This window comes from Amblyomma americanum, chromosome 1 (assembly GCF_052857255.1).
Source record: "Amblyomma americanum isolate KBUSLIRL-KWMA chromosome 1, ASM5285725v1, whole genome shotgun sequence".
Lineage (NCBI taxonomy): Eukaryota > Metazoa > Arthropoda > Arachnida > Ixodida > Ixodidae > Amblyomma > Amblyomma americanum.
Window position 1 is genome coordinate 458135890 of NC_135497.1, and position 22625 is coordinate 458158514.

The 22625-nt window shown below is 48.4% G+C and overlaps 1 protein-coding gene across 1 annotated transcript in view; it reads left to right on the forward strand.

Annotated features, from left to right (window-relative positions):
* The window catches only part of LOC144116022 (cubilin-like), a 264621-nt gene that overhangs the window by 27120 nt on the left and 214876 nt on the right, over positions 1 to 22625 (forward strand). The window contains exons 3-5 of the mRNA XM_077650682.1: positions 1021 to 1219; positions 11443 to 11697; positions 20140 to 20271. Coding sequence (XP_077506808.1) covers positions 1021 to 1219; positions 11443 to 11697; positions 20140 to 20271 — 586 coding nt within the window. The remainder of the gene's footprint in view (positions 1 to 1020; positions 1220 to 11442; positions 11698 to 20139; positions 20272 to 22625) is intronic.

The window sequence follows — 22625 nt, forward strand, 5'->3', positions numbered from 1 at the left end:
CGCATTCCCACACGTGTGCAGTCTTAAGTGTCTCTGCCGAAGTTTTTTTTTCTTATGAGGCTACAGATTTAGGACAAAATATTTCGGCGCCAAGTCCGTGTCTAGATCTACAAAGCAATCACATCTAGCAACAGTGATAAATATATTTTATGAATAGAACCAAAGGCAGGAATGTGGGGTTCAGTTGTCCTGATTTGGTGGTACAGAAAGGTGCCGTTATGACGTTGCAAAATAACCCAGATTTCCGCCGCTGCAAACCGCAATGTTCGTAATCATTGCTAGTGCGAAGGTTCCGAGTAGCTGATTTCATTAAAGAGAAAAGAGAACTCTGCGACTTTTAGTCTTTGCCCAGGGAAAAGAACACCGAGAGCTTTTGCGCAGCAAAGCAGAAGTTGGGGAAGTTGGTGGATATTCAGGATAACGAACAGCGCAAACTAATGCAGCTTCAGCGCATCCTCTTCCTGCCGCCTGCAAGCACACAGTTTTTACAGGCGCACTTGGACCACACAGCAATGACAGGCACCTACTGGTGAGCGTGCGCTCTACGGCCGCATGCTCCATTGTGGTCCAGCGGTGCAATGGAAAATGTATTGCTGCGTCACACCAGGAGTGTGAAATCGAAGCCACTTTTTTTAGAACAAGTCCAAAATACAGCTACAGCTCGAAATTATACACTTCATGCTCTGGAAGTTCTCTGTTTCTTTTTGACAATAACTCCAGTTTCACAGCGACGCCTGTCGAGCATAGGTTTCCAGGCTCTGTGGCGTTGAGGTAACGCGAAGGAGGGCAAGCAGTAAAAGTGGGAGAGTGAAGCGGGTGCACCGCGCCACAATGATAGGTCAGCATGCAGTGACATCATGGGTGACACCATAGTGACGCCAAATGCACTGCGCCAGAGTAGGAGACATAATCATGATAAGCTGCCGCTGAATATCGTGTTACAGAGTTTTTTGTTTTGCGCCTGTGTTCACACGTGTTTTGCCGGCATCGAAGCGATCAACATGCCTTCTCGGCTTGCAGGCAGTGCAAAGTGGCACCGAACCAGCTACGAGCTCGTCCTCGTCAACTGCGTCGACGGACGAAGGGCCCACGACAACGCCCATGTCGACCAGGAGGGCCACGCTCCAAGTGAGCCTCGGAGACACGAGCCCTCCTGGCCTTCTGCTGCCGTTCCCGCTGCCACCGTCCAACCAGACAGAGCCGTGGATAAAGAACCAAGGTGGGACTCCGGGAAATGTGTTACGGTTTTGCGGATTCTTGCCTATCTGTCCCCGCATCAGCAAAGCGTGGTTGTTCTATGATACGGCAAAGCCTGCGCGCCAGACTCGCTTGAGTACGAATTTCTCCTCCCAAGCAGAGCTTCTTCCCAGCGTGCTTTATCACTGGGGTACATGCATGGTGGGATGCTAATAGGCGGGTTTCTATCATCCGGCTCATTTCAGAACAAATCACCAACTAATTGTTGTTCTGGTTTAGTGCGTAAGCCCCTCATTTTATGCGGCCATGACCACGCCAATGTGTGCTGGGGAACAAGAGTATCCTCCCATTGGCCGCTAACAAATCTGACCCGATCTCGAGCAACCTACTATACTTGCCACTTCGGCACAACTTATTATGTTTGCTCCTGGTGCTGGCATTTCATTGCCTTTTCCCGAGCTGCGCTCGTGGCTTCATTCTAGCCTGAAGTACTTCCTAACTGCACCTCTGATGCTTCTAAAGCAGTTAAACGTTCACTAGTGGACTGTTAATTCCAAATCTGTGCTTAATTATTCAGTTGTAAGCAAACAATTAAGTTACAAAGTACGGATGACAGTAACCTAACCAGGGTAAGCTCTCAGCGTGATCGCACCCTGCTCGAAGGGCGCAGCCTTGGACAGTCTCGAATGAAACCGGGACACGTGTTGGAACGTCTTGTCCCAAGGGGAGCGACCCGTTGTTTCTTTCTCTGGGCGCGTGAGTGGGACGCGATGACCGTCTCTTGCCGCACGCTGCCCGGAGAAAGCGTCCGGAGAGCCGGGCGCTTAGCGCTGTGGCACGCAGGCTGCAACCGGTGAGAGCAGGCCCCTCACGCCGACACACTGTGTTTCCCCGTCGGGCAGCATTCAACGGCGTTGCAGTGACGACCGCCCTACCGTGACTCCATCGTCGCGCTTGACGTCCTTCCGTTTCTCCTTTGTCGCCGTGCGTGCTGGCATCTCCGGCCGCCCTCTGTGGCGCGGCCTTGCTCTTTGGGCCGGCGAGGTTGCGCCCGCGTCTCGCTTTGGCTGCAGACGCGCTCTTGTCAAACCCATTGAATGCAGCTTCCGATCAACGAGATACGTAAGCTTCACTGGCCAACCCAAGAGTGCTTTTGTTAGGGGACGATGATATCACAAGTCGACAGACGACTGTGATGAGTTCGTTAAAGCGCGCGCACTGCGCCCATTTGGCATGGCCCCGTGCCTTAAAGACCTCGCCCAGAAAGCACATGCTGCCGACTGCAGCGATGAAACTCCTCATGCTGGCTATGCTAAAAGGGGGCGTACAGTTAATTTACCCTTTATATGTCGCAATTATCTCTTGGCTGTACAACTATGCTAACGAACGCAGGTGCCCAAGCAGTCGTTGGTGGCTATACCCTGAATACTGAAGTACTTCAGACCAGCCAACATACTGATCGACAAAATGCCCCGCAGGCATTTCCAAATACTGCCATTCGATAATGTTGAATATTGACAAAAATAAAAGAATAAAACGGTAGCCGGCGGAGAAAAAAAAGGGGGGATAGGGGGACACATCGCACGGTAGTCTGCTTGGGATGAAAAGATTGCAGCCTTCTCTTCTTCGCTGTGAAATCAACGAGGCTCCTGTACGGGAGTCAAAGTGCTGTCGCCCCCCTCTCATTCTGTCACCCGCCTCCGTTTTCCACGTTGTATAATCATTATCCCCGACCAGACAAGTTTTCGTTCAATACACAACGTTGGTGCTGATTAGTGTCAGGACAATATTAATGATTGCTCAGTTATGTTGTTAGCGCGCGTGTAATTAACAGCAGACTTATTTCGATATGAAATTTTCTGTCCATAATGATCGCCGAAATTCCTTGTGGTAGAAGTGGTTTTTAATTGCAAATATGCAAAAAGGAAGAAAAATATGTTGCCTGCCGCGGCAATTGCTATCTAATATCGAATATCTAATAATAGTACAGATTGGAGCGATAGCGAGAAAGGGCAGGGGAGAGCTTGATAGAGCGTTTGCAACATTTGCAAAATACTATAAAAAGTGAACAAGTTTGCGCCTCTCAGGCGCGAATGTCAAGGCGCTCTATATAATATAACCGCGTGCGAGCGACCACTGCACATATTTAAAACACAGTAACACACTATATACAAAACCGCCCTCATGCAGCGTCCTGTTACTAATGGATCGCGTGCGCGGTATTCCCAGTCTGCCCCGCTGGCTTTTACAGCATAGCTTTCAGTGAATAACTGCTGGCGAATCCAACGTAGCCGTTGTCACCGTTGACAGCTGTCGTGCGACCAGCGCCTGTCACGTGGCCCTGTGCCGCGACGTCACCGCGATCATGCAGCCGTCTGAGTGCGCTTCCCGATCGCAGGTCACGTGACTATACGATGCTTTTGACTGCTTGACCTACGAGCGCCTCTGTTGCGGTTAGCCACGTTGATGCCAGAAGAGGTCAGCGGGCTAAAGGAGGAGTCGCAACGAACGCCAAGATGACGCCCCGCAGCGCACCCCAAATGCACAATTCGCTGACGGCTGGCTTTATGGAGAAAGCGTAATCGTAGTCATTTTTTCAAACAATACCCTTACTTCAGTGATGTTCAGCAGTGCTAGTTCGAGGCAAATAATTCAATAACGTTCTTTTTCTCGGTAGACTTGTTCGAATGACAAGATATCTGCGCACTGTGAGAAGAAAAAAATCCTCTGCATCCCTAATTTTTAAATAGTTCTGAGGACACAACTAACCATATTTAGCCAGCAGCCTCTGCTTAATAGCTTGGTTTTGCCCTAAAGCTCCTAACCTGGGCGGAAGCTCGTCGAGTCCCGCCATATTTGCGCTCATATTTTCTGAGGAGACGAAAGCCAAGTGTCGGGCAAAAGGCACAGGAATCGAATTGGCGCCCAAGGAACACACGTCGTTCCCTGCACACTGCGCAAATGTTCAGCACCACTAGAGAACGACGCGCGTGCGAGTTCTTACCGACAAGCACGCGGGAAAAGTCAACATATTCGAAACCAATGGCTCCCTTTTTTCGCCTCCCCGTTCACCAGTCAGACACCGCTGATGGAGAGGCAATGCAGTGTCAGCGTGACATTCAAAACTGTGGAGCTTTCAGAGCTATTCGGTGTTGCGGAACTCTGTTACCGCCTTCGACATTCGTTTCTAGGAGCTTTTATAATGACCCATTAAACACTTAGAGGCGATTCCATCAATGAACCGCCTGTTAATGAATGTTCAAAGCAATGTTGAAAATGATACCCCTTGCGGGAAGTTCAGTTGCTATTAAGCCCGACTTTCTGAAATGGCTCATGGCCAGCAATGAATATCGGCATTTGACAGTGAGAGGAAGGCGGCCATGACCATTCCACCAACTGTCATTTCGAAACTGTGAATCGAAGTCGTCTCGAAACTTTCAGTAGGCGAGCAGAAAAGCAACTCGCGCCGAGGACGCACGGGATATGAAGTGTTTTCGGCAATGCGCCGCATTTCGCGAATTTGACTGCATCAGTAGACAAGGAGGAGGCATAGAGCTGTGTTCTTGATACGAAAGTGCGTGGTACCCATTGTCAGTGAAGGGGGCCATACGAAGGCACAAGAAATTCTAAACAACGTGAAGGCCATGCTCACAATATATTTTCATCACTGCATGTTGTCGGTTAAATCGGTGGTGCCACTTACGCTCCACCTTAAGGTTATGACACGATAGTGTTAATGAGTTAATGACCACGTATGAAGAATTGGTCATTCTCAACTTTTACATTGATATGTCCCTGGGGGTCCTCATACCACTCCTTGGCAGGTGCTTCCAGCGGTGGGTCTTGTGCGATTCAAGTTGCTCTTCCCGAGCGACCTCTCGCGATCAACCATTAGTTTAACTGCCACCTTACAGTGTGGTTAGATTTCTCGCAATTCGGAGGGTAGCTTGTGATGATCTCACAAGGTCACGTGGCCTAGGTTGCCCACATATAGTTGCTTCTCCGGCGGGTGGCCACCCTACGCCACCCTATTTTTCGCTCACAACGCCGACAACGCCGACTCCGGATTTTTTGCGTAACGGGGCTTTTAGCGCTATCGCGGTAACGACGGTACATGCTATTCTTCGGTGCCTCTCCGGGGTGCGGAAGAAGAAAGAGGAATTACCTTTGTTTTGTGCCTCGAGCAGCACGGAGACCTAAAATGAAGGTTCCGGAGTCATGAAAGTCTGTAGACCACCCACGCATACCACCTCGTGTTGGGATATTCGAAGGAACATGACGTCGTCCCGGTCTGCCCAGCCACCGTGTAGTGAGATTCGCTCAAGTGTGCCTTCTGGTTATTCCACAAACTAAAGCACCACGTGCGTTTGACAAACTTCAGCATTTTGCGTTTCCTAAAAGCTTACAAAGAGCTTCAAAAAAAAAAAAAAGCTGTGGTGATGGCGTAGTGGTCTGAAGCAGCGGCCAGCGGAACTGATTTTTTACCGCCTCCTCAGGTTCGGATCCCGTTCCCTCAGCTATGAATTTTTTATTTATTTGTTTAGTGTCTCCCCCAGTGCGATTCCGGCTTTCTGCGGCAGTGAGGTTCTTACGCTGTTGCTTAAAATAAAGCAATATTCAGGCCACTTGAAGATGAAACAGGTCGCTAAAATGCAGAATTTGTCCTGAATAATTTTAACCACTAACACTCTGAGTCTGGAGTCAACTATTTCTGTGGTCACCATTTTAGTGTCCTAGCGCTTCCTTTCCCTCCGAAAAGCTATTGTCTCTCTCTCCGAAGCCTGCTTCTAGCTCGTGGGTCACCTTGGTCTCGTTTACATAGGGACGTCATTGCAAGCTGCCCACCGGATTGTGACCAAACTGCCCACTGTGGCAGTCCACTTAATTAGTCGCGAGATTTCTCAGGAACAACATGGGTCAAGCCCCACCGATGGCAGCACCTACCATCGCAAAGCAGTAGCGCGTAGCTTAATCGCTGCACCTCTGAGCCAGGAGCGGAATCAGGAGTACCATGTAATCTGTGAATGTAGAGAATGACCAATTCTACCGCAGTGCAGGTCTAAAATAATGCACTATCACGCGATCTTGCATCATATGATCAATCAACAAAAGTAAGCCAGTTCAGGACTAGCAAAATAATAGAAAACAAAGATAAACCATGGAAAACAAGGGCTAATGGTGCTAACACACGATAATCTGTGGTTAAGTCCAATGTAAACCGCCCGTGATTTTTTTTTTGGTTTCACGTCTACGCATTACCCAAACGCTATGTCAATTCCCTACCGTGCCTGCAAAAAATTTGGCTCATAAAATCAGGCGCTCGATTACGTGGTCACACATCTCACCAGTGACAGAAATAACAACAGATGTTCCGGTTATTTACACAGCAGAACAACATTTTGTTTTTACACCTCCTACAATGAAAGGCGGAGCAAGCCATGATTCCTACCGCGGCCGCTTTATTCCTGAGGTAAAACTATACAGTGGTTGGCTTTGCCCACCAGACTTTGCGGCACCGTTTTCCTATATACGAAAATTCCAGAGAAACTAGAAAATAGAAAAAAAGACGACTGTACTTAACTACTCACAGTGTGAATGAAAAAAATTCCACACCAACGCCTCCATCAGGCCTTGATTTGACAGTGGAATTTCGTAGAAGCATATTTTGTGCTGCAGTCAGCTCGTTGAAACCTCACTGAGCTGAAATCAAACTTCGTTCCGAGAAACAAAGAGGCTTTTGAACTTGGGAATTGAAAAGCCTTACTATGTATAATTTCTAGATGTTTTTACTCTACCCTCTCATCATCTGACAGAGTCGGGGCTGATAATTAAAATGTTGACTGCGGTATCACGATTCCCGTTGGATCGGCGGCCACCTCAACGGCCCGGCCAGTGCCCCCTTGTTAACGCACTATACAAAGTGTTCACCTAATTTTTTTTAAAGATAGGCTTTTCAGCATAGCATTGTCAGCGGTGTAGAACATCGTGGCGACGGAGAAGGTGTGCGGCTCCCCGTCTTTCGTGTTCGCCTCATGTACCCCCCCCGACTGCGGAAACTGCCTCTCCAGATAACGTTCACCCTAAGAAGTAGCGCTTTAAAACAGGAATTCATAACGGGCTGCAAAGAAAAAAAATTAGCCCGGAGTACGGTTCGGGCAACCACCCTCGCCCCCAGGCAGTGCATCTTGCCCTCCCTCGCCCTCACCTCACCATGCCTTTCCTCCCTCACCCTCGTCCTCATAAATTTTCATGCACCCATCCTCCCTCACCCTCACCTCACCGAGTGAAATCCTCACGAGGTGAGGGTGAGGACGCCCTCGTGAGGATGTCCATCTCTGCTCACAAGTCCCACCGGTGGCTGTGCTTGAAACAGCCACCGGCCGGGGCAGTGGCGCATCGCTTAGCCGCTGCACCGCTGCTGCCGGAAGCGGTATGAGGACTCCCAACGATCTATGACTGAAAAGTAGAGAATGACCGATTTCTCATATTTGGGCATAACCTCAATAAAGCCATTGCGTCATACACTGAAGGCGGAGCTAAACTGTCCCCTCCTGATTTTTTTAATTTGCTACTGCCAGACACGCTGACGCTAATCGAGCTTTACATTACTTCGAACGGGAAATTTACAGCTTGCTAAGCGAGCGATGGCTGAGCTCTGCGAGAGCACATGGTAGGTATACAGTGTGCGGCTTCTGCGCTCACATCGTCGCCATGGTGGTGACGACTGTCTGTTTAGGTCGTTTCATCCCTGTGTCGTACACTTTCATAGATGCGGTTGCGACTACAGCCCCGTCTGCTCCAATCGGAGATTTAGCCTCTCTCGGGATCTCCATGCCTGTCCTCCCCCTTTCCAGTGCAACTCAACAAGCAGCCGAACGCGCCGGCCGTCTGAATGACCGACGCTCGCGCAGTGAACCGTCCCATGCAGTGGATTTTGGTCCAGCTGAGTAAAGGGTTGCGTCATTAGGTACTGTGATGGACGGGCGACTTTCTTTTTGTTGGTCATGCCCAGATCAAGGCGTTGAATGAAAAGTTTTACCACCAGATTGTAGTAAAATAACCACGTTTCTTTTGTTACCGAAACAGTGTCTGACTCAATATCAGGGCACATTGCTTCTGTGCAAAGCTAGTAGCGACTTAATTTTCAAAATTCAGGTGAGGTAAAAAGGAAGAGCTCGTGATTCTGTGCCAAATCCTCGCCTGCTGAGTCATCTACAGCACTGGACATCATGGTGTCTTAGCCGCAAGGTCATGGCGTTTCGCTGATGAGCACCAAAAAGTGGCTTAAAGGAGCTCTAGGTGGAATGAAATGAAGTGAAATTGGTAGTTGGGTAAAGAAAATGGCGCAGTATCTGTCTCATATATCGGCGGACGCCTGATCCGCGCCGCAAGGGAAGGGATAAAGGAGGCAGTGAAAGAAGAAAGGAAGAAAGAGGTGCCGTAGTGGACGGCTCCGGAATAATTTCGACTACCTGGGGATCTTTAACGTGAACTGACATCGCACAGCACACGGGCGCCTTAGCGTTTCGCCACCATCGAAACGCGGCCGCCGCGGTCAGATTCTAGGTGGAAGGAAGAGTGTAAAATCAAGACAATGTCGCGGTTAATACGCAGTCTTATAATGCGAATCTGTTTTGCGTCCCAATCGAAGCGTGAAAACACTCTGCTACAGCGTTATTCAAAAACCAAGAAAAAGCAGCCCGTGAGAAATTTCCGCGGCTCATGAAAGCAAGAAAAGCAAAAAAGGTTCTCATTTATTCTGCGATGAGAACCAATTGGCTCATAATGTTCTGTCGCAAGGGTATACTGTGAAACATGCTTGTGTCCGCTGTGGTTTCCTGTCTCGTCTTGTTGTTCTGGCACACTATTTTTCTCTGGCATACGGGACGGATGTGAACAACTGCTCGAGATACTTAGTTCCATACTACTGACCCCTCTAGTGGCACCGCACCGCGGCTAAACTGTATCACCTGGCACTTGGAAAGCCTTGGGTTCCAGGGGCTAGATGGTTTATCCTCTTCCTCTCTCGAGCTACCTGCTGCCGCGCGCGTCCCAGCAGCGTCTTGCGCGTCTAAGTAAACTTGGCCTGCGTATGTCAACCGTTTTTGCGCGTGCTCCTTCAGGATGTCGCAGTCATCAGCTCAGAATTTCTTTTCCTATTTATTTTACCAAGCGGAGCCGCAATCTCTCTCGTAGGATTCCGAGAATCTCTATCGCGTGTTCGTGTCCACTTGACGAAGGGCGAGCCGGTGGCGCCAACACCGCCTCTCCGGGTAGCGACTCTTTCGAACACCGCGCCGCCTTTCGTCACCGAGCAACGAGCCACAATACGCGTCCCGAATTGAGCGTCTTGGCCCTATAGCAGACCGCTTATTGTCACCGTCTAATTGTGGCCTTCTGCGGGCCGAAGGGCTTCCGGGCCGTGGGCGCTTCCGGTGCAGGCCGGCTTCTTTTGTGGCTCTGAATCCCCGACAGTACCAGGAAGAACTTCCGGTGCAGTAAGACAAAGGATGAATCTCGAATGAGCTTGGCGGCGTCTTCTTTGAGGCTGCTGAAGAGCCAACCATGAATGCGTGGACACGGCATGCGCGGCCTTTCACTGGTGGGGCCTCCATTTGCGTGCGCGGGCAGAAAGCCTCCGTGCAGCGCTACCAGAGCGCGAAGCTGCTTGGACTGATCGCACTGCAGCAGGGCGAAGATCAGCTTTTTTGCATCCGCCTCTCATGTGAGAGGTGCGGGGTTTGAACCCAGTACGCCGGGTACCCACCGGTGACACAAACATTGGAGGGCGCTTAAGTTTCGTCTTTAAGAGTGAGACGCGACAGCGTGTCGCAGCGTTGCTGAGGAGTACACGGAACGCCATCACCCGTTCGGCGCGACGCGTGGCCCGTTGGAGAATTTAAGGAAAGGACGCCTGTCTCACGTATCTCGGCGGACACCCGAACCGGGCCGTAAGAGAAGTAAAATGAAATGAACAATTGCTTCCAAGGAAAGCAAATGACGTGCCTCACATTTCTTGCTGGACACCCGGATCGCGCCGTAAGGGAAAGAAAAATCAATCAATCAATCAATCAATCAATCAATCAACCAATCAATCAATCAATCAATCAATCAATCAATCAATCAATGACCAATCAATAGATCAATCTATTAACCAATCAATTCATTGATCAATAAATTAATTCACCAATCAATCAATTTTCAACGCTGCCGCGTTAAAATCCCTTCCCTTACGGCGTTGTTCAGGCGTCCACCGAGATGCGCCAATTTTCGCTCACGGCCAAAGACGCCGACGCCGACGACACCGGCTTTTCTGCGACACGAGCTTCTTAACGCTGTCGTGTTAATTGGTACAAGCTTTCGCCTGCTTGGTGCTCGGCTTCTTTAGGGCGAAATGCTTGGAAAATGGGTCTTGTGCCATGGCGCTCTTTGACCACAGATGCCCTTACGCAATAAAAATCATCATCATCATCGTTTCTATAGGCTGCTTATGGACTCTATTGTCTTTTTATATATAGTTTCGTTTTTCTCATTTATCAAAAGCGCATGTGTTTTGGCGCGATGCAGCCAATATCTGTTGGGCCACAGCGCCGAGGGTAACCACGTTATTGAATTTCTAGAAACTGATTGGATATTATTTACGGTGTGCTACTCGCCTCTCAATAATTAAGGAGGCTAACAGTAATAGTTAAAATAACTATGCAATATAAGTTAACCCGCCTGCTAGTTAGCATGTTTTAGCAGTATTCTGATATACTACACCGCTGACGATGCTATGCCGAAAAAAACACTTTTGTGATTCAAGAATTCTTTTTTTTTTAAATTGTGTAATGTGAGCTTCTGGCATTCCTGTCATGTTGTTCGTGTGCGAAAAAAATTTGTTTTATCCGTTGCGTTGACAATATCGCAAGAATTTCACTCATCGTTTTTGTCAAGTTGCAGAGTTAAGGCTTGGGCTAGCTCAATATACCGCCTTCGCCAAAAGTAGTCAAGCTCCACCAAGCTCAAACCCCGACGAGGCAAGAATAACCATTGTGCTAACCTTTCAAACCTTTTTAATCTTTGGAGAAGCCGTAAGGTATCCACTGCACGTGTTAAATGCAAATCATGCAGTCTGGTTACGTTACTAAAGCACGGTACCACGTCCCGTAAGTTCTTCGTTAGTACAACCAGGCACGAATCACGAAAGCAGTCCTGTGCTTTCCTGATGTCCCAACATGACAGAGGCCGTTCGTTGTCTTACAGCGGATAGCCGGCTGGTGCACCAGGGAGTGTGCGACTACTGCCTCTTCGACGGGGAGGGCAACTTCACCAGCTACGGCTACCCTCTGGACTACCCCGCGCTGCTTGAGTGCACATACCGCGTCAAGCGGGTGGGTGACGCCTGCTCGCTGCGGGTGTACTTCCACGACTTCGACCTCGAGGAGTCGCCCGCCTGCCGCAACGACTACCTGGCCGTCGGTGACCGGAGGTTCTGCGGCCGGCGCCGAGGGCACACGGGTACGCTCGTAATTATGGCAAGCCGCTTGTTCGCCATTCCTCCATTATCGAGGTGTCCGAGCACCTCGTTTAGATGCTTCTGAAGGTATTCCGATACCTTCGAAGCATCTTTCCTGTCTTGTCGTCGAGTGGCCATTTTTGCTGCTGAATTCCGAACCTCTGTTGCTCTTTTTCATGGGCCACAACCCGTGAACATGTGATGCTTCTAACATAAACCTCGAAGACCTCCATTATGCATTGCATTAGAACGAGTTGTCGGCCGTGAGGGCCAGATTAGTGGCCAGTGTTGCGTTTGTATCCATTGTTCATAGAGTTATCATCGTTTTTCGTGCAGTCGACGCACAGGGTGCTTCAGCGAATCCCGCCAGTAATTTTTAAAAATAGATTTTCTTATCGTAACAGCGTTAGCACCCCCATATCGTAAAAACTGTCCGGCGTTGGTGACCGTTTGAAGCCTCGTGGCCGGAGCCTCGGAGCCGGCGACCTATAGGTGAGCAACCTAGGCCACGTGGCCTTGTGGCGTAATCGCAGTCACCCCACCTGACTGTGAGGAAATTGACTACCGTGGCAGGTGGCAGTTACATTAATGATTGGTCGAGAGAGGCTACTCGGGAAGATCAACCTGGATCTCAGAAACCCCACCGGTGGCAGCACCTGCCATCGCAGGGCAGTGGCTCCTCGCTTAACCGCTGCACCACTGTGCCAGGAGTGGTGTGAAGACTCTCAGGGATCTATGAATGTAAAGTAGAGAATGACCAATTCCACATATATGGGTATTAACCCACAATGCGATCACGTGATACCCTTAAGGTGGAGCTTAAATGTCCCCTCCAGTGTTTTTAGGCATAAAGATGGGTTTCGCGCATAGTTATACCAGCGGATGAGGGACATTAGAAAACAGGTATGGTATGGTACGTGGGGTTTAAGGTCCCGAACTGCACACGGGCTATGGAGACGTCGTAGTAGAGGGCTCCATATTTCGACCACCTGGTGTCCTTTAACATGCACTGGTATCATACAGCACACGGGCACTTGGCCACCATCGAAATGTGGCCGCCGAGGTATGGATGCAATTGCGTGACCTTGAGCTCAGCACCCGAAAGCCATAGACAACCTACAGCGCCCAGGCGGCGATGCGATTGTTTACTGCGCACCTAAAAACTGCTGATGTGGGCTGCTACAAAAGCGAGAACACATTCTGAGCGATTAGAGGCGCGCGCTTGGCTGATAACATTTCTCGGTTAAAGGTGCTCATGCCTACAAGTGCAGGCAGCTGGCGTGGCAGCTGGCACAACAGGTCCGCCTAAATTATGCTCGCTCCTCTCGCCAGGCTTTCTGTTCTGGTGGACAAGGCAAACTTAATCGCAGGTTGCCTATAGCCAAAAGCTTCAAATCAGATCAAATAACTTTGCTTCAGCATCTGCAGCGAAACTGCAATACTTGTGATGCTACAGGGTGCTAGCAAAAAGCCTGCGATAGCTTGGCAAAGGACAGCCCCCCGTTCACAAAGCGAAACAGCAATGAACAAAAAGGCGCAAAATACAGAAAAGCCTTATAAGCATAGGGATGAATATTATACCATAAAGACTACGTTCATTTAGGTTACAGGGAGCGAGTCGGAAATCGCGCAGTATCTGTCTCCTATATCGGCGGACACCTGAACCGCGCCGTAAGAGAAGGGATAAAGGAGGGGGTGAAAGAAGAAAGGAAGAAAGATGGGCCGTAGTGGAGGGCTCCGGAAAAATTTCGACCACCTGAGGATGTTTAACGTGCTCTGACATCGCACAGCACACGGGCGCCTTAGCGTTTTGCCTCCATAAAAACGCAGCCGCCGCGGTCGGGTTCAAACCCGGGAACTCCGGATCAGTAGCCGAGCGCCCAAACCACTGAGCCACCGCGGCGGGTGCCTATGCTTTTCGCCTCCATCGAAACGCTGCCGCCGCAGTCGGGCTCGAACCCGAGAATTCCGGATCAGTAGCCGAGCGCCCTAACCACTGAGCCACCGCGGCTGGGGATGTTGTGCGAGAGCACGATTTTTTGCAGGTGCGCACCACCTGCCACGTACCTCAAAGCGCGATTGAAGTGTTCACTTATCCAAGGAACCAGTTATGCTGCTTTCCTTTCCTCAAAATGAACGGTGTGTACAATGTTGTTAACGGTAACAACAATGAATCCAGTGAACGCCGGCGGTCTATTACTCCAGTTCCGCGAACATTTTCAACGTCAACACATGCAGCACACATCTCTGTCTTTACCGCCGCGTGCTCAAAGCGCGATTGAGGTGTTCACTGACCCAGGGAGCCAGTTATGAGGTTTTCCTTTCGTCAAAATCAACGGAGTGTGCAACGTTGTCAACGCCAACGCCTTGAACGCAATAAAGAGCGGCGTCCTACTGCTCCAGTGCCGCGCTTCTGCCCAACGTTGTCAACACCAACACATGCAGCGGCCATTTCGGTGGCTTCCTGGCCTTGCAGGGCTGGGATCTACGGGCTCTCACACATGTGGCGAGGGCTCCTTGTCACCGGGGTTACGTGTTGCTAAACCGCCGTCGTCGCTTCAGATGACGCCGTTGTTGCGACGCGCGTCCTTTCTTTGAATCTCTCCTTTCATACCTTTTAACTCACGTATACTGTCTGCACGTGGCAGTGTGCAGGGCCGTGCACTTTCCTTTTCATTCTTCCTGCGGTCGCAACAACCCTGTCACTACCGCAGCGTTAGATTGGTTTGGAAATTAGTTTTTGTGGAATAGAAATGGCGCAGTATCTGTCTCATATCTTGGCGGACACCTGAACCGCGCCGTAAGGGAAGAGATAAAGGAGGGTGTGAAAGAAGAAAGGAAGAAATAGATGCAGCAGTGGAGGGCTCCGGAACAATTCCCTTACAAAAATGATCGTTGAGGTCGTGTTGACGTTCTTCTGAGCGGGCTCAACATGCTATCTTGAATTCATGTTGAGACCAGGAAGTGCTTGGGTTGGTCGATTGTTGAGGCAGCGTAGAATTTCAACAGAAAAGCGGCCAACATGTTAGAGTTGAGTATTCTCAACACAATTTCTGCATTGCTTTTATGTTGAATTCACGTTGAAATTACGGGGGTGATTCAAGAAATCATTCTGAATCTCGGCTGTGATAACAAAAAGATTCCTAGGAATAGATTCGTATTGCACCAATGACCAACTACCGATGCAATTCTCGGCGGTATAGTCATATTTATTGCTGCAATTTCACGTTCCGCCGCCGCGGTGGCTGAGTGGTTACAGCGCTCGGCTGCTGGCCCGGAAGACGGAGGTTCGATCCCGGCCGCGGCGGTCGAATTTCGATGGAGGCGAAATTCTAGAGGCCCGTGTACTGTGCGATGTCAGTGCACGTTAAAGAACCCCAGGTGGTGGAAATTCCCGGAGACCTTCACTTAGCGTCTCTCACAGCCTGAGTCGCTTTGGGACGTTAAACCCCCCTTACACTAAACTAATTTCACGTTCACGTGATGCTGACACCCCAGTCATGTAGTGCTTTACACATACGCACTAACACGCGAGTGTTTGTGTGTGTATACATAAATACATAGAATTATACATAAATACATACACTCTCGACTATACAACCAACAGATAAAGAGTATGAAACAGTATTGCACACGAGGCTATAACAGGAACTGACTAAGAGTTCACAACTTTTTCATCTTAAGCACAATCTGAGCTTCAGCCTTTTTTACTCCTACACAGGGGTGTCCATATCCGCGCAGGTGGTGGCCTGCCGATAAGCAGTTTTATCAGTTATTACTGTTACTATTTATTTATTTTATCTGTAGTGAAATTAATAAACATCACATGCGACGTTCTATTAGTTGAAGACCTTGATTCATTCATAAACGACTGAAATAAAGCACTAATTAAGCGCCCTTTTTTTGAGCGCACGTACAAATCCTCCAAAGAAGGTATGCCTGAAAGATCATATTGGCACCACTGGCACTTTTTTCTGTGCAATAAAAGTGTTTTGAGCGGTTTACAAGTCTCAATAAGTGCTGAATGCTTTCGTATTATGCATAATGTCATAAGGTTCTGTTTACACGACGCATGTCAATGTTAGTCCTGATTTCATTTAGTTAGGCTTAGACACGACTGCCACGATTCAACACGATTCAGCATAAATTCAACATAAATTACTCAAGAATTAATGTGTTAACTACGTTCAACAAAAATTTTGTTGAAATCGCCATGACTATGGTCAACAGCCTACTGGCTTTGGTCACTCGCTAATGTGATGCAGAAGATATTAATGCTAAGAGAAATCGTGCAAGTAGAGCATGCGTTATCTGCTTGATTTCCGTGGTGACCATAGAAGACATTGTTTTTCACATCATCGTCATCATCAGCCAACCCCTGGTAATTTGATGCTCACAGAGCCTCCAATAGAAAAGCCGAAAGCAGAATTAAAGCTACAGTGGAACGTTCTTGTGAGCTAGTTGGTTCATTTCGAGGAAACGTAAGACTGGGCGAGTAGAACATGAAGTAGAGGCAAGGAAACGAACACTACGCCAGAGCACGCGTGATGTCGTCGTTTCTTTGAATCTTGTCCTTGTCCTATTAGCGCAGGCTTAGCTTAACTAAATTAAAGTATTCAAGGCTTGCCATTCCATTACCTGAATTCCAGTTAGCTAGAAAAATGTTAATGGGTGGGCTTTCACAGGATTTCGAATCCGAGAACTGCATAGGCAAAAAACAAGATAATTTCTCGATTGGAGAAACCCGCTCGTTATGAACAGTTAGATGATGTCACGTGTTAGCACAGAACATTGTCATGTTCCACAGTACTATGACAGGTGGTAGTGGTTTTATTAAAAATTATAGCAAAAAGGAAGGAAAAGATTTTTGCTAGCCCCGGCATCTGCCATCGATACTGAAGCACCTGAGCTGGGGCAGCGGAAATAAAGGACAGCAGGCAGAATGGAGAAATGAAATGAAAGAGGTGAGGGGACCGGAATAAAGGATAGGGGGAGAAGTAATATGTACAAACTATTTACACAATAAGAAATGTGACCAGGTTGTGCGCGTGATTAGTTCATTTTAGAGGAATTAAATCACACACGCGCACAGCACTGTGTTGGTTACAACTGGAGTGGGGCGTCCAGTTATTAATCGTTCAAGGTAGAACTCGCGGAGCGTTCGGTCACTGCGTGTAACTACCTGACGGAGAACAGACGGGACGTCAAGCCCGTGTGTTCGAGGAATGCACAGAGGCTCACCAAAGTTCGCTCACGAGTGCGCGCACTGCCCTGCGGCCACAATAGCGTCTTGATGGAGTCTGGTAGTATGCCCTGCGCCCTATAGGCCGCGAGCATATCGCGACGAGCATCGGCGAACGCGGAACAGCGAAGGAGCAGGTGTTCTAGTGTTTCCACTGCACCGCATCCGTCACACATATCACTCGTCGAGATTCCGTGACGCACCCGTCGTTCCCCGGGCCACACGCAGCCAATGCGCGCGCGGAGGATCATTGCACGTTGTGACCGTGTAAGTGCGCGACAGCCGGTGACACTGTCGATGCGCTCACCTCCCGCGATGCGTGGTTCGGGGTGCTGCTTTCGGAGATGGTCGTGGATGGCCGCACGCACGTCCTCCAGCGCAAGGGGCAGATCGCTGGCAGGTAATTGGTGTGCAGCGGTCGCGAGGTCGTCAGCATATTCGGTTTTCGCGTAGCTTGTCGTTTATGTGAGATCGTATCCCTAATCTACCGAAATATGCAGTGCAGAGGGGTACTTGTCCTATGGAATACCTTCTGAGAGGAGTCCATTCCCATGTTTCGGCTAATGCACCTATGGGCCCAAATTTGCGATTTGTATGCTCTGCAAAAGCTATTAAAGCTGAAAATAAACTTGAATTCTACGATATTGACTATGGTGAGTGTAACCAACCAAAATTTTGTTCAGGAGATTTTGAGTAGGCTGAACATACATTGGGGTCGTGTTGGTTTCCAGTTGATTAAACAAGAGGCCAACAAGGCGTCAACGGAAGCTCAAAAGTCATTTTTGTAAGGGTTTAGACCACCTGGGGATCTTTAACGTGCACTGACATCGTACAGCACAGGGGCGCCTTGGTGTTTCGCCTCCGGTCTATTGCTCCAGCGCCGCGTCCCTGCCACAACGTTATCAACGCCAACACATGCAGCGCACCTCGTTTGTAGCGAAAGCTACACTATAGGCTAGTCAGCGGCGCATTTCGGGTAAGCGTCTCTAGTCACTGCTGCACATTCGCCATTAGTTGCACCGAGCCACAGGGGTTCCGCCGCTGCGCCGGGCCCCGCCGCGCGTTTCCTCAAAATCCAATCTTCAATTTTCAGTTTCCTCTTTCTTCCTTTATTATTTCACACAGAAGATGAACGACAATTCTGCGTACTTCTGAGGGCACTCAATATTCTGTCCACTCCCAAGCAAACACGCTTGGTAGAATAAAACAATTTGGTGGTTTAGCTCTCGTTAACCCTGGACAAAAGCGAAAAGCTGCATCTCCCTGGCTACGTTTGTTGTCGAGCGACTGGCGGTTTTCATAGATAGCCATATTGGCACACTCACAGTGGTAGGCATTTTTTATTTATTAAACATCTTGCTTTTTTGGAAAATACATTAAAGGCGTTCACGCGACAGTATATATTTAATATAGCTTCGGTGATATTTTCAACTGCATTATTGCTCGTTGTATAAGGAGATGTGGAAGCAAATCCGGTTCCAAACAACACGCAAAGCCTGCAGATAATTTCAGTAACCCAAACTGAAAAATAAATTGTTTTTTGGGGAAAGGAAATGGTGCAATGTAACACAGGTGTCATTTCCTTTTCTTAAAACCAAGTTCCAGTTTCTTTCCCTTACAGCGCGATTCAGGTGTCCACCGAGATATTTGAGACAGGCGTAATTTTCCTTCCTTAAAACCAATTTTTATTTCATTTTTTCCCTTACGGGCGCGGTTTGGGGTGTCCACTGAGATATGTGAGACAGGCGTCATTTCCTTGTTTGACCTCTAGCTACATTCAAGGTCACACTTGCGGCTTTGCTGATGGCTGGAAAGGCTGGCGTAGCGAAGCTTTTCGCTTCAAAAAATCTAATCTAGACCTTCGAATATTCTTATTCGGCTCAGTACACTACTGTTCCAACTTCTATATGTGCCCATTTATCCCTCGATTGTTTCCTCGCAAATGAAGGAAGGATTTAATGATAGATATACCACTTGAAAGTGGTAGATGCAGATATACCACACGGAATGGTTGTTCAAACCACAGGTACCTTCCATATTTACAGATGAACACGCAGATGTGTTAGTCACTCCTGATAATATTAAAATGAACGAATTAGCCCCGCTTGATCGAATAAGAGAATTACGGAGGCAGAAAGTAGAGGTAAAGATGTTATGTGTCTAGTCGTGGGAAATTACGGGTGGTTTTGCAGGCATTGTCATAAAACAATTCTCCAAAATTCTCAGCAGGTTGCAATGGATTTCTTTACTCAACGCGAGGAAAGTCCTGAGAGTGCTGGCCAATATTCTACGCCTGAAAATACACGACTTTGTACAGAGACTGATCCGAGTTAATGTTGTTTGATATTGCGCACACTGGCCACTTGACGTGAAAACTTTTTGTCATTTATTCAGTTCATATTCTCATTCAAGCGCTGATAGTCAGCGCTAGCCTTTTCTTCTCATTCTCCTTGTCATGTGAGTCCCGCTGCTTGCCAATGTGCAAGAGGCGTTCGATGGCACCTCGTAAGTGCCTACAGTCTATACTCTTTAAGAATATTGACGGATGTGGAGTTTCGAAACAGGAATGAATGAACAAATATGGCCATCAGCTGCCGGCATCTTTGAACATAGCATGTCTGCTACCAGATGATGTTGAGTCTATAAACTTAGAATCGCAAGTGCTAACATGGTTATACGCAAGTGGTCGCTATTATTAAGTGCTAGCATGGTTATATGCAAGTGGTCGCTGTCTTGTAGTCACGCTGCCCTGTAGTACTGCGAATTGTAATCTGAAAAACCACTAAAATTTTAGTCGCAGCTTTTACCGCAACAGCACTTTATGTGCGAGGGAAATAAATGGCTTTTTTGTGTGATCGCCTTCACTTACCACGTGTAGGATGTCGTTTCTACCGAAGGACAAATCCCAACTAAAAAACGTAACATGGGTTTATTGGATTGCCGACGGCAGCGGACGAGCATACCGACGCTACGCTCGTCTCGGTAACGGAAGGTACACTAGCGATCTTCCCAGCCGGGCAGCCTGCTTTTGTACTGTCGGTGTGTATGCCTCGGGTGAGGCAGCGGTGGCGCTGTGTTTTATCGAGAACGCAGTCCAGCGTGTGATCTTGTTAGGCTGGGCCGGGTGATAGCAAGGCGGAGGCTGCGCGGAAATATGTGCAGAGTGTGTCGCCACACACGTTTTCTTTATTTCTATCTCCAGAGACTGTGGACTTCCCGAAGGACAGAGATGAGGTGACCTTCTACTTTCACACCAACCCGGTAGCCACGGGCAAGGGCTTCTGGATTGAGGTCACCAGGAGGCCTGGTGTATGTAACACCCGGAAGAACGTCGGTAAGTAGGTAGAGAGTTGCATGAGCATTCCGCCGACGATGGCAAATTATAACAAGTTCGTGTTCACCCCACCTGCATGCACGACAAGGTATATTGATTCGGCATGACAACCGTAAGGAACACCTGCAACTGCTATCCGCATATAAACTACGTACTTCTCAAGGGTACTTTTCAATCACTAAATATAACCTATTACTGCTTTTCCTTCATGTTAAGCATCTCTTCATCGCATGATCTTTACAATGCTGCCAGAGAAGAGGAACATGCGGAAGAGAGTCAGTAAGAATTGTCTCACTTTACTAATTAGTGGTATGTGTGATCTCAAACGACATTCACTCGGATCCGTCTCTGAGCAACGTTCTGCGTTTTTTTAAAGCGAAGAATCTTAGTGAGCTCCCGCGGCACTTCCTTCACGGCGTTTAATGATATGTATTGCAACTTCCTGATGGTCTTGAGGTCATTATGGGATGACAATGCTTGCAAAAGTTTCCAAATTTTAGTTTAACCGACACTAGTTGGAGTGAACGAATGCAAAATCATGTTGAACTGCAGTACTTTTACTAAGAAAAAGAGGCCTAGGAAATGCATCCCCTCCTTTAAGGCTATGGTCGGTGCTGTTCTCTATAGCAACACGGCTGTCATCTCAGTACTGAACAGGAGCGCAGATGGCGGTGCTTGTTAGTCAAGGCACTGACCACCATGAGTTTCAATCGCAAGATCACGATGTGATGAAGCGAACAGGAGCCGTAAGAAAAGATGGGACTCTTATTTCTGCACTTCTTTTTTTGTGCGCTAAGGGCTATATAGGGCAGCACAACTTCGATGGGACGTTTAAGACGGCGCAGTCTACTTTAGCAGAGATATTGCAATAACTTGCCAATATCAAAGAAAAAGGTGTTTCAGAGATTCATTCGAAGCACGTTGTACGACCAAAAACAAAATACTGGAATGGAACTGCTGTTCTTCATCCTCTTGGCATATATCGCACATACCGTCAACACGATTAAAAAGCTCAAAAAATGACGAAAACACACGCAGGACAACCTTGATTAACCACAGATGTATGGATACAATGTGTTTCACTTAAGACTGTCAGCAGTTTTTAAATATAGGCTTTTCGAGCTAGCACGCTTTTTCCCGCACATCATTGTCAGCTTTGCAGTGAATCAGAGTACAGCTAAGGCCCTTTCAAATGCTTTGACTAGAACGAAAATGTTCGGCGGAGTTGATGATTTCGCAGTTCGATTTCGCAGTACGATTTTTGGTCAATGCTTTTCGCAGGCAACGCGTATCCAGCGAATTCGGCAGCAGCGATTTCTCCATTCTGCCTGCTATCCTTTATTTTTGCTGCCCCAGCTCAGGTGCTTTAGTATCGATGGCAGATGCCGGGGCTAGCAAAAATCTTTTCCTTCCTTTTTACTATTATTTTAATAAAAAAACCACTACCACCACCACCACGCGCAGGGTTGCGTGACGTTTGCATAGCCAACGCCACACGGAATGTGTTCATGTTATTATAATCATGAGTACTTTTAGATGCAGCGTAATATTTCTACCCTGATTACCTACTTCGACTATATTTTTTGCTAGAGTTTGAATGAACATTTTTGACTCCATTACGGCAACTTTTCCCACGTGACTGCACGTCACACGACGTCACGGCGCTACCCACTAGTCAGTCCCAGAGCGAGAACACCGACGCTGCGACTGAATTTCAACCAGACGAAAACCAGCCGCAAGCTGTCTACGGCTGGACCGAAGCTCTCTCCTGTCGCAGACCGACGGAAATAGCAGCTTTGGGAGGAGAAAATCCAAACATGTCAAACGGGCTTCAGACGTGCTAACTAGCACGCTGGTCAACTAATACTGAATAGTTGTCTTCTAATTAATACTGTTAGGCTCTTTGTTTATCGATGAGCTTGTAGCCGACCTTGAGTAATATTAATATCAGTTTTTAGATTTTAGAAAATGCTATTCTTGTCGCGGTGCGGGTGTCACGTGCTCTCTTCGCAGCGCAAGAATGGGAGCGGCCACCGGACAGAAAGCACGTGACAGCCACTTTGTCATACGCGTGCACGTCCCTTGCCAGGATTTCCTTAGACAGTCTACCGACTGTGCATATGGTTTATGGTTTATGGGGGTTTAACGTCCCAAAGCGACTCAGGCTATGAGAGACGCCGTAGTGAAGGGCTCCGGAAATTTTGACCACCTGGGGTTCTTTAACGTGCACTGACATCGCACAGTGCACGGGCCTCTAGAATTTCGCCTCCATCGAAATTCGACCGCCGCGGCCGGTATCGAACCCGCGTCTTTCGGGCCAGCAGCCGAGCGCCGTAACCACTCAGCCATCATGG